The sequence below is a fragment of the Lissotriton helveticus genome, unplaced genomic scaffold, assembly GCF_964261635.1.
Source record: "Lissotriton helveticus unplaced genomic scaffold, aLisHel1.1 SCAFFOLD_610, whole genome shotgun sequence".
NCBI classification, from domain to species: Eukaryota; Metazoa; Chordata; class Amphibia; order Caudata; family Salamandridae; genus Lissotriton; species Lissotriton helveticus.
Window position 1 is genome coordinate 194,111 of NW_027611815.1, and position 12,990 is coordinate 207,100.

Here is a 12,990-nt window from a genome sequence, read left to right on the forward strand (position 1 = left end):
GACCAAATTAAACATTCACCCCCAGTCTAGAGATTGGTGTTAAATCCATCATCATTCTTTTGCTCACCATTCCACCCCAGTTTAGACACAGCCATATGCAAATCATTTTTGACCCTTTTTATTATGGGAACAGTCTAGCCCAAACTGTCAATCCAGGTTCCCCTGTACTGGAAACAACCATCCTGGAATTGGTTTCGGTGTATCACCCCTCATCAGCCAGGCTAGATTGAATCTAGTGGCAGAGTGAGCACGGGACCCCCGTCTGGGCATGCCCGGCGCACTTAGTGTGAGGAAGCCAAAGACACACAAAAGATGGATGGAATGCAGAACAAATCAAACATTCACCGCCAGTCGAGATCTGCGTTGAATACTTTGTTATTTTGCTCGCCATGCCACCCTAATTTAGACCCAGCCAAACACAGCAAAGGCAGCCTTAATGCCCAACTACATCCTCACAATCCCACATGCCAAGGCACAGCCTCCTTTGCTTTCTTTCAAATATATTACAGATTTTTTATATGGGGCAATTTTCAGCAATTACTTGGCTTCTTGTCACTTTCATGGCGCTATCAAATACTTCATACAGCATTGGATGCCGAGCCGTGACCTCCATGTGCCCAGGAGGAACCTAGGATGCCAATGGGTAGCCTCGTACACCCAGTGCAGCTTCCTAAGCGCAGCCATGGCCTCCCCTGCTACGGTGCGGCCCCAGCTCTCCTCTGAAACCAAGCTGGCCTCATAGGTTTGGTGCAGCCTTGTAATGTGCAGAGGCAGCCTCACATGCCCAGCAGCACAGAGCCCAGTCAAAGCCTCAAATGCCCAGCAGCAGAGAGCCCTGTCAAAGCCTTAAATGCCCAGAAGCACAGAGCCCTGTCAAAGCCTCAAATGCCCAGCAGCACAGAGCCCTGTGAAAGCCTCAAATGCCCAGCAGCACTGAACCCTGTGAAAGCCTCAAATGCCCAGCAGCACAGAGCCCTGTGAAAGCCTCACATGCCCAGCAGCACAGAGCCCTGTGAAAGCCTCAAATGCCCAGCAGCACAGAGCCCTGTGAAAGCCTCAAATGCCCAGCAGCACACAGCCCTGTGAAAGCCTCAAATGCCCAGCAGCACAGAGCCCTGTGAAAGCCTCACATGCCCAGCAGCACCGAGCCCTGTGAAAGCCTCAAATGCCCAGCAGCACAGAGCCCTGTGAAAGCCTCAAATGCCCAGCAGCACTGAGCCCTGTGAAAGCCTCACATGCCCAGCAGCACAGAGCCCTGTGAAAGCCTCAAATGCCCAGCAGCACTGAGCCCTGTGAAAGCCTCAAATGCCCAGCAGCACAGAGCCCTGTGAAAGCCTCACATGCCCAGCAGCACCGAGCCCTGTCAAAGCCTCAAATGCCCAGCAGCACAGAGCCCTGTGAAAGCCTAACATGCCCAGCAGCACAGAGCCCTGTCAAAGCCTCAAATGCCCAGCAGCACTGAGCCCTGTGAAAGCCTCAAATGCCCAGCAGCACCGAGCCCTGTGAAAGCCTCACATACCCAGCAGCACAGAGCCCTGTCAAAGCCTCAAATGCCCAGCAGCACAGAGCCCTGTGAAAGCCTCAAATGCCCAGCAGCACAGAGCCCTGTCAAAGCCTCAAATGCCCAGCAGCACAGAGCCCTGTGAAAGCCTCAAATGCCCAGCAGCACTGAGCCCTGTGAAAGCCTCAAATGCCCAGCAGCACAGAGCCCTGTGAAAGCCTCACATGCCCAGCAGCACCGAGCCCTGTCAAAGCCTCAAATGCCCAGCAGCACAGAGCCCTGTGAAAGCCTCACATGCCCAGCAGCACAGAGCCCTGTCAAAGCCTCAAATGCCCAGCAGCACTGAGCCCTGTGAAAGCCTCAAATGCCCAGCAGCACCGAGCCCTGTGAAAGCCTCACATACCCAGCAGCACAGAGCCCTGTCAAAGCCTCAAATGCCCAGCAGCACAGAGCCCTGTGAAAGCCTCAAATGCCCAGCAGCACAGAGCCCTGTGAAAGCCTCACATGCCCAGCAGCACTGACCCCTGTGAAAGCCTCACATGCCCAGCAGCACAGAGCCCTGTCAAAGCCTCAAATGCCCAGCAGCACAGAGCCCTTTGAAAGCCTCAAATGCCCAGCAGCACAGAGCCCTGTCAAAGCCTCAAATGCCCCGCAGCACTGAGCCCTGTCAAAGCCTCAAATGCCCAGCAGCACAGAACCCTGTGAAAGCCTCACATGCCCAGCAGCACATAGCCCTGTCAAAGCCTCAAATGCCCAGCAGCACTGAGCCCTGTGAAAGCCTCACATGCCCAGCAGCACAGAGCCCTGTCAAAGCCTCAAATGCCCAGCAGCACTGAGCCCTGTGAAAGCCTCAAATGCTCAGCAGTACAGAGCCCTGTGAAAGCCTCAAATGCCCAGCAGCACTGAGCCCTGTGAAAGCCTCACATGCCCAGCAGCACAGAGCCCTGTGAAAGCCTCAAATGCCCAGCAGCACTAAGCCCTGTGAAAGCCTCAAATGCCCAGCAGCACAGAGCCCTGGGAAAGCCTCTCATGCCCAGCAGCACCGAGCCCTGTGAAAGCCTCAAATGCCCAGCAGCACAGAGCCCTTTGAAAGCCTCAAATGCCCAGCAGCACAGAGCCCTGTGAAAGCCTCAAATGCCCAGCAGCACTGAGCCCTGTGAAAGCCTCAAATGCCCAGCAGCACAGAGCCCTGTGAAAGCCTCACATGCCCAGCAGCACCGAGCCCTGTCAAAGCCTCAAATGCCCAGCAGCACAGAGCCCTGTCAAAGCCTCAAATGCCCAGCAGCACAGAGCCCTGTGAAAGCCTCACATGCCCAGCAGCACAGAGCCCTGTCAAAGCCTCAAATGCCCAGCAGCACAGAGCCCTGTCAAAGCCTCAAATGCCCAGCAGCACAGAGCCCTGTCAAAGCCTCACATGCCCAGCAGCACTGAGCCCTGTGAAAGCCTCAAATGCCCAGCAGCACAGAGCCCTTTGAAAGCCTCACATACCCAGCAGCACAGAGCCCTGTCAAAGCCTCAAATGCCCAGCAGCACAGAGCCCTGTGAAAGCCTCACATGCCCAGCAGCACAGAGCCCTGTGAAAGCCTCACATGCCCAGCAGCACTGAGCCCTGTGAAAGCCTCAAATGCCCAGCAGCACTGAGCCCTGTGAAAGCCTCACATGCCCAGCAGCACAGAGCCCTGTCAAAGCCTCAAATGCCCAGCAGCACTGAGCCCTGTGAAAGCCTCAAATGCTCAGCAGTACAGAGCCCTGTGAAAGCCTCAAATGCCCAGCAGCACTGAGCCCTGTGAAAGCCTCACATGCCCAGCAGCATAGAGCCCTGTGAAAGCCTCAAATGCCCAGCAGCACTGAGCCCTGTGAAAGCCTCAAATGCCCAGCAGCACAGAGCCCTTTGAAAGCCTCACATACCCAGCAGCACAGAGCCCTGTCAAAGCCTCAAATGCCCAGCAGCACAGAGCCCTGTCAAAGCCTCACATGCCCAGCAGCACAGAGCCCTGTGAAAGCCTCACATGCCCAGCAGCACTGAGCCCTGTGAAAGCCTCAAATGCCCAGCAGCACTGAGCCCTGTGAAAGCCTCACATGCCCAGCAGCACAGAGCCCTGTCAAAGCCTCAAATGCCCAGCAGCACTGAGCCCTGTGAAAGCCTCAAATGCTCAGCAGTACAGAGCCCTGTGAAAGCCTCAAATGCCCAGCAGCACTGAGCCCTGTGAAAGCCTCACATGCCCAGCAGCACAGAGCCCTGTGAAAGCCTCAAATGCCCAGCAGCACTGAGCCCTGTGAAAGCCTCAAATGCCCAGCAGCACAGAGCCCTGGGAAAGCCTCTCATGCCCAGCAGCACAGAGCCCTGTGAAAGCCTCAAATGCCCCGCAGCACTGAGCCCTGTCAAAGCCTCAAATGCCCAGCAGCACAGAACCCTGTGAAAGCCTCAAATGCCCAGCAGCACAGAGCCCTGTCAAAGCCTCAAATGCCCAGCAGCACGGAGCCCTGTCAAAGCCTCAAATGCCCAGCAGCACTGAGCCCTGTGAAAGCCTCACATGCCCAGCAGCACAGAGCCCTGTCAAAGCCTCAAATGCCCAGCAGCACTGAGCCCTGTGAAAGCCTCAAACAACCTGTTCTACCTCACCAATGTATGGGTATAACCACATATACCCTGGACGGGAACTACCTTCAATGCCCCAGCAGCCTCCTCACTTACAGTACAACAGAGTGCACTGGATCAGGCTCTATTCACCAGTGCGGCCACAGCTCACAAGTGTCTGCACTTTGGAACAATAAATGCAAAGGACCGATGGACAGGACTGGAGCCATGCGAGTCCCAAAGGACAGGGGCACGAGAACAAATGAAGAAAAACTTTGCAGGACAGTATTCAAAGTCAAAACCATAAAGGCCTAGTCAATCATTACAGAAGCCATAAAATAATTAGTTAATCAGATTTAAATCAGCATCAAAAATATACATAAAGATAAAGCCAATTGCGAGATGTCATAGCATACGTGAATTAGTCGTTACCAAATATAGTTCAATGATGAACTATCATAAATCGACTCAGTTTATAAGCCATAGAAGAGCAATCGACAAGAGGCACAACATCTATTCTGCCTCAGAGGAAACAGATAAAGTCTTGAGAAAGTTTCACACAAGTCAAAGAAAAGTCTTTAAGCATAAATCAAATAAACAGACTATCATTGAATCTGCCTTCTTAGAAATCAGCGAAAGGCCTGGCGCACATCCTAGAAAGGGCACATTTTATAGTTTCAGAAAAGTGAGAAACAACACACTCTGTGAAGTGGTATCTTAGGGCTGTACTAACAAAGAGACATGACTTAAAGCAATGAACATTGTAGAAATTGTGCCACATAAAGTAAGTTACTTTAGGAAACGCGTAAATCATTGAAAAATGTTAAATACTGTTACCCTACAAACAAATTAAACTATTGAAGCAAACTAAACAATAAGCCAAATAAAAATAACGAAATTCAGTTGTGGCTTTTGCAGCAACAGCCTTGTATGTTGCAACATACAAGAGCATCTGAACACGGCTCCCTTCTAAGGCACACAAATAAATACATGGCTTCCTCCTAAGGCACACAAATAAATACATGTTATTCAGTACAAGAAAACAACACCGTGAAATGAATCCTATTGCAACTATTTGAAAAAAAGGAAAAACACAGAACAGAAACATGCACGTAAGAAACTAGTTTGTGCAATTTTAAAATCTACACTTTCTTCAGCAACTTTGAAATGGATGTCATCACTCACTCTCCCAATGGCTGTGTATGGGCAAGGGAGGATTGTGAGACAGTGTCACAGGTTGTGATGTGTGTGGTGTGTTGTTGGAGGTACTCTGGTACCAGACCCATGCTTTCCCAGCACTGACCTAACCTAGTTCCACTTGCTGTGCCACATCCTGCCTTCTAGTGGGTGGGCCAGAATGATATTGTAAAGAATATAACATTGTTCTTTTCCACATCAAGCACCTCTTGCCATACATTCCAGTATCACACATGTGTCCCTCGTGGGGCTCCTATGAGGCCAGTGTTGCCACTTTTTGTTCCAGAGTTACGCTATCCACATCTTGCTATTTATTGGGGCTAGAGGTCGGGCAGTGAGTGAAGTGTTGTTAAAGATGGCCCTGTTTGTTCCAAGCTTGTTGCCCTCTGACCCCTGAGACCAGTGATAGCAAGAGTCAGCAGCAAGCAGGAGCCCGAGCCCCTGAAAACCCCTAAGTGATATCCATAACAAGCACGAATTCCAACTGGAAGGTTGACCGGCCTGGGAAGAAGCAGCATCCACCAGGCATGGGGGTCAGAAAGGATGGCCGCCCATGGAGGTCATTGGCTCATAGTGAGCGCCAGCCCGCCTCCTCGCACGGAGAGAGATGTCTAGTTACTTACAGGACATGAGGGAGACCATTCACCCAACACCAGTTGGGATTCCCCCCCATCAGTGGGGGGGGGGGGGCTGAAGACCCCACTTCCTTCTTTCCCTTAGGAGGGCGGGTGGTTCTGACTTCCAGGAGGCCTCAGCTGCCGGCAGTATCTGGAGTTGGGGAATAGACTGTTGTGAATGAGAGGAGGAGAGGATTATGAGAGAGTGTCACACGTTGTGATGTGTGTGGTGTGTTGTGTCTCCTGCAGGTTAATGCGCTGCTCCCTCACCGGCTCCTGTTGTGAAGATATCGCCTCAGCACTGCTCATAAACCGGTCTCTAAAGGAGCTGGACCTGACCAGTAATGAGCTGGGGGACTCTGGAGTGAGACACCTGTCTGAGGGGCTGAAACATCCAGATTGCGGCCTCCAGAAGCTCCGGTAGGTGGCAGAGTCTGACCACATTGTAGGAGAGTAGGGTCTGCTCCCTATGGTTACCCCCACTTTTTGCTGTGAGTCACTAGTTTTTCAACTTTAGTCTGGCTGTGGCCCTGCTAATCAGGACCACAGCCTAGCTGTTCTCTCTCTAAATTGATACCATGTACTTTAGGTACATACCAGGGGCCTTATTTATGAAGGACTTGCGCCACCGGTGCGTCACTTTTTCCCATGTTAAAAGTGACGCACCGGCGGCGCAAGTCCTTCATAAATAAGGCCCCAGATTGGTTACTGGGTCACCCTTGTGAGCCCCTGTTAGGTACCCAGAGCATAGGTGCACCCAAGGCCTACCAGGGCCTGCAGCATGTATTATGCCACCCCTGGTTAGCCTTCCAAACTGACACCACAGGTCTGCAATTGCAGCCTGGGTAAGGTGGTGTAATGACTCCATACTTAGATACAGTATACCTATATCCATATATATATATATATATATATATATATATATATATATATATATATATATATATATATATATATATATATTACCTACTGGCGGTCGCCAGTAGGTATATATAGTTAGGATTTTTTCTCTATGGGTTTTTTGAAAATTCTATGTCTAATAACTTTGGCGTTTGTGGACGGAATTGGCTGAAATTTTCAGGAAAATGGCACATTTTGTTTCTGAGCAGCCCCTGAAAATTTTGGGGGGGTTCGTCAAGGGGGGGCCGAGAAAAAAGGGGGGTCCCAAAACGCGTTTTTCCCATGTTAATTTCCATAGGGCGGTTGGCCTCACTTTTAGCCCGAACGGCTGAATGGATTTGCACGAAACTTGGCAAAATTGTAGGGACTGGTAGCCCGATGTGCCTTTTGTAGGTCTCAATATATGTGCTCCAGTGGATTTTGAGAAATTAACGTTTAAAAAAAGATATATATCTGTAACAGCGGACTGGGCAGCGGCCCAGGACGCGTACTTGTCGCGCAACGGAGCTTTGTGAAGCGAAGCTGATTGGTTCTCCGGCGTCTGTCAACATTCCAAACAGTCCGTAGCGGCCGCCATCTTGTCTCTCGGTAGGATCGAGAGACAAGAGGAGGTCAAAACAAAGGGGGAAATAACTATAAGGGGGCATAGTAGATCCTCGCTGACCCCCTAGGTTTGATGTGGAGGTTTTAAAAGGGCCCCGCGGGGCAAAAAAAAATAATAATAATAATAATCGAACGGCTGAATGGATTTGCACGAAACTTGGCAAAATATTAGGGACTGGTAGCCCGATGTGCCTTTTGTAGGTCTCAATATATGTGCTTCAGTGGATTTTGAGAAATTAATGTTCAAAAAAAGATATATATCTGTAACAGCGGACTGGGCAGCGCTCCGCTACGCGTACTTTTCGCGCAACGGAGCTTTGTGAAGCGAAGCTGATTGGTTCTCCGGCGTCTGTCAACATTCCAAACAGTCCGTAGCGGCCGCCATCTTGTCTCTCGGTAGGATCGAGAGACAAGAGGAGGCCAAAGCGAAGGGGCAAATGACCATAAGGGGGCATAGTACATTGTCGCTCACCCCCTAGGTTTGATGTGGAGGTTTTAAAAGGGCCCCGCGGGGCAAAAAAAAATAAAAATAATAATAATCGAACAGCTGAATGGATTTGCACGAAACTTGGCAAAATTGTAGGGACTGGTAGCCCGATGTGCCTTTGCTAGATCTCAATATATGTGCTCCAGTGGATTTTGAGAAATTAACGTTCAAAAAAAGGTATATATCTGTAACAGCGCACCGCTTCGCGTACTTTTCGCGTTACGGAGCTTTGCGAAGCGAAGCTGATTGGCTCTCCGGTGTCTGTAAACATTCCAAACAGTCCGTAGCGGCCGCCATCTTGTCTCTCGGTAGGATCGAACAGCTGAATGGATTTGCACGAAACTTGGCAAAATTGTAGGGACTGGTAGCCCGATGTGCCTTTGCTAGGTCTCAATATATGTGCTTCAGTGCATTTTGAGAAATTAACGTTCAGAAACAAGATATATATCTGTAACAGCGCTCCGCTTCGCGGAGATAAAATTATATGTGTATTACCTAGCTGTTGCTAACACCAGTTGGCGACGGCTAGTAGAAGATAGCGACCATCTTGGGCCCCACTTTGCATGTGAGTGATATTTATCACTAATGACATGCAAAGTGGGCATGCCAAGATGTTAGCGACTGGAAACAGTCGCTAACATCGCTATCTCCTATTATCAACTTTTGGAAATATTCGAGATAAGGGCGAATATCTCCAAAAGCTACCACCTGCCCTGAGCAGTTCTTAGCCATGTTATCCAATGGGAGGTGGATAACATGGCTAAGAGCATTAGCTCGGTAATGCATGAATATCGCTGAGTTTTCAGCGATATTAATGCATTGCGGTCGTTTTTTATCGTATTTCCGATAAACCTTGATAATAGCAAGGTTTATCTGCGATAATTTCTGACGGTAAAAAAATCGTTGCTAAGCATCGTTAGGGATAAATATCGCTTAACTTTGGTAATATGCCCCAACGTCTGTTAACGTTCGATTCGAAGGAAATCAGGAAGTGTTGAAAAACATTGTCTGCGCCATCTTGTCTTTTTTCAAATGCCACACTTTTGTCGTGCACGGCAGCCATTTTAGATGCCTTGACCAGACCCACTCTGTGCACGCTGTCGATCCTTAGCATGGCTCCCCACCCTCGCAAGCATCTCCCCCAGGCAGTGGTCACCCCCGCTCTCTGTCTTATGCATGGGTAATAAACCTCCCCCATCTGCGCTGCTGTTCCCTGAGAATCACACCCTGTGCCCGCCCGACACCTCCCTTTCGCCCTATTCACTACCGCACCCTCTGACACTCCTTTTCCTCTGTGTCCGATTGTCCAGGCTGGTCCTAGGGTATCAGCTAGCCCTGCAGATGTAGTTTATGGCCACAGCTGTAAAGAATCACCCCTCTTCAAAGGAGTTATAGTAGATCAAGGCCCACACTCGATGAGATCCGTCACAGCAGAAGCGTTGCTATTATCTGAAAACCATCCTGTATTGTGATTGGGGAGGGGACCAAGCCTGAAGCGGAAGATTCCAGGGATGACTGTTTGTACATCAAAGTTTTTACAATTATGTGTCACATTAAAAATATATAGCACTCCGACAAAGTAGTAAGATTATAAAACTTTAATAATTTATAAATATATACAAGAAAACAAAAATAGTAATAACATATAAACATTTTTAGGGAAAAACAACGAAGTAGCGGTCGGCTGTGCGAATAGTCCCAACGCAGCACAACGTCCAGATTTCCGGCGTGGGGCGTCGCGGGGGGTGGGTCATCAGTAGCAAACTGTTGTGCGAATAGTTCCAAGGCAGCAGAACGCGCCGAAATCTAAATGACACGAAAGTGATGTCTAGTAAGTTGCCACCCAGCAAATAACGGCATGGGGCGTCGCGGGGGGTGGGTCATCAGTAGCAAACTGTTGCGCGAATAGTTCCAAGGCAGCAGAACGATGGCACCAAGGTGATGTCCAGTAAGTTGCCGCACTGGTTTTGGTATCCTACAATGCTGCTCCGAATAACGGCGTGGAGCGCCCCGGGGGAGGCGGCGTGAACGGGCCTCTCCCGGTGGAGTGTCATCTGTTGTAGTGGGGCGCCCCTTTACCGTTTCAGTTGCCATTCCGTCCGTTTTTGGTCCACTGTGTCAAAAGCCGCAATTCAGCTGAGTTGCGCCCACTCTTGCGGTGCAGCGATAGGCGGCTGTCACAGGACTCTCAAAATGGCGGCAGGCTGTTTCCTTTTTGGGCCTGGTCCATTGAAATGGCCCTGGGACACCTTGGAAATCGGACGCTTGTCTGCTAGGTCTTGGACCCCATTCTCGAAAGCGTCCCCTCCGCCTTGAGAATTCATCAAAAGTTTTGGGGGCTCCGACTCCTGCAGGCTTCTGGTGGGGAGCGGCTGCCATGATTGCTCGCGGAATGACCACGACGGAGCCACGAGATGGTGGTGCTCTCATGCTGACGCCAGCTTCAGTCTGAAACATCCAGAAACAAGGTGGGGCTTTCATCGTTTGGGAAAAAAAAAAAGTTTTCATCCTATGAAAAGTGTTGTTTTTAGGTCACATGATCAAGCCTTCCATCATTAGGAAACCAAAAGTAAAATGAACCAATGAAAAGTTTTATAAACAAGTCACATGACCTGTTATGCGGCATAGGGTATAAAATGCGGAGAAAATACGTTGGCACGTGAGGCGGCGTCAGTAGCGGACCGATGTGCGAATAGGCCGAAGGCAATACAACGCGCCAAGATCCGGATGGCACCGAGGTGGTGTCCAGCAAGTTGCAGCACTGGTGTGGCCATCCTACAATGCTGAAAGTCGGCGTGGGGCGCCCCGTTGGCCTGTGAGTTTGCGTCAGTAGCGGACCGATGTGCGAATAGGCCGAAGGCAGCACAACGCGCCAAGATCCGGATGGCACCGAGGTGGTGTCTAGTAAGTTGTCGCACTTCTGTGGCCATCCTACAATGTTGAAAGTCGGCGTGGGGCGCCCCGTTGGCCTGTGAGATGGCGTCAGTAGCGGACCGATGTGCGAATGGGGCCAAAGGCAGCGCAACAATATTTTCTGACTGACACCACAAGGCGCTGAGATGCCAAGATCCGGATGGCACCGAGGTGATGTCTAAGTTGCGGACTGATGTGCGAATGGGGCCAAAGGCAGCGTAACAATATTTTTTGTATGGAAGATACCACTAGGCGTTGAGATGCCAAGATTCGGATGGCACTGAGGTGATGTCTAGCAAGTTGGTGTGGTCATCCTACAATGCTGAAACTCGGCGTGGGTCGCCCCATTAGCCTGTGAGATGGCGTCAGTAGCGGACCGATGTGCGAATAGGCCGAAGGCAGCACAACGCGCCAAGATCCGGATGGCACCGAGGTGGTGTCTAGTAAGTTGCCGCACTGGTGTGGCTATCCAACAATGCTGAAAGTCGGCGTGGGGCGCCCCGTTGGCCTGTGAGTTTGCGTCAGTAGCGGACCGATGTGCGAATAGGCCGAAGGCAGCACAACGCGCCAAGATCCGGATGGCACCGAGGTGGTGTCTAGTAAGTTGCCGCACTGGTGTGGCCATCCAACAATGCTGAAAGTCGGCGTGGGGCGCCCCGTTGGCCTGTGAGTTTGCGTCAGTAGCGGACCGATGTGCGAATAGGCCGAAGGCAGCACAACGCGCCAAGATCCGGATGGCACCGAGGTGGTGTCTAGTAAGTTGCCGCACTGGTGTGGCCATCCTACAATGCTGAAAGTCGGCGTGGGGCGCCCCGTTGGCCTGTGAGTTTGCGTCAGTAGCGGACCGATGTGCGAATAGGCCGAAGGCAGCACAACGCGCCAAGATCCGGATGGCACCGAGGTGGTGTCTAGTAAGTTGCCGCACTGGTGTGGCCATCCTACAATGCTGAAAGTCGGCGTGGGGCGCCCCGTTGGTCTGTGAGATGGCGTCAGTAGCGGACCGATGTGCGAATGGGGCCAAAGGCAGCGCAACAATATTTTCTGATTTGAAGACACCACAAGGCGCTGAGATGCCAAGATCCGGATGGCACCGAGGTGGTGTCTAGCAAGTTGTGGCACTGGTGTGGCCATCGTACAATGGTAAAAGTCGGCGTGGGGCGCCCTGTTGGCCTGTGAGATGGTGTCAGTAGCGGACTGATGTGTGAATGGGGCCAAAGGCAGCGCAACAATATTTTCTACTATATTTTCGGAGTAGAAGACACCACAAGGCGCTGAGATGCCAAGATCCGGATGGCACCGAGGTGATGTCTAAGTTGCGGACTGATGTGCGAATGGGGCCAAAGGCAGCGTAACAATATTTTTTGTATGGAAGATACCACTAGGCGTTGAGATGCCAAGATTCGGATGGCACCGAGGTGATGTCTAGCAAGTTGCTGTACTGGTGTGGTCATCCTACAATGCTGAAACTCGGCGTGGGTCGCCCCATTAGCCTGTGAGATGGCGTCAGTAGCGGGCCGATGTGCGAATAGGCCGAAGGCAGCACAACGCGCCAAGATCCGGATGTCACCGTGGTGGTTTCATAGTTGAGAGGCACTTCATCTGCAGTGGGGCGCCGAGATCCGGATGGCACCGAGGTGATGTCTAGCAAGTTGCTGTACTGGTGTGGTCATTCTACAATGCTGAAAGTCGGCGTGGGTCGCCCCATTAGCCTGTGAGATGGCTGTTCTTTGGATTTGGGCCTGGTCCACTAAAATGGCCCTGGGACACCTTAGAACTCGGACGCTCGATTTTTTTTTCCTTTCCTGTACATGCAAAAAAAGGTAAATGCCCGGTATGTTACACGCTTCATCTGCCACGATGAACTCTCCAGAGGAACCGAAAAAAAATATAGTTGTGGTAACTATACCATGCATCGTCATATGGAGAGGTGGCACCAATTAATTATAGTGCTGCATAAAAGAGAGATTTGGAGGAGAACCCCTGACCTGCTAGTACATTCATCAAAGAAGTGGCACTGAGAGCTTCAGAGGCAAGGGAAACGGTCCCAAATATTTAGAAGAACTTTGGAAAGATTAAAATGACATGTTTAGATTGTGGTAAATTAATTTCATGTGGGCAGATGAGTGTTACTCTAATAAATACAGCATATGAACATCATCATAGTCGATGGTTGGTAGAGACATTTTGACTATAT

The 12,990-nt window shown here is 50.7% G+C and overlaps 1 protein-coding gene across 1 annotated transcript in view; it reads left to right on the plus strand.

Moving 5' to 3' along the window:
- Nucleotides 1-12,990, plus strand: part of LOC144806683 (ribonuclease inhibitor-like) — a 96,136-nt gene that overhangs the window by 10,969 nt on the left and 72,177 nt on the right. The window contains exon 2 of the mRNA XM_078672990.1: nt 6,143-6,313. Coding sequence (XP_078529116.1) covers nt 6,143-6,313 — 171 coding nt within the window. The remainder of the gene's footprint in view (nt 1-6,142; nt 6,314-12,990) is intronic.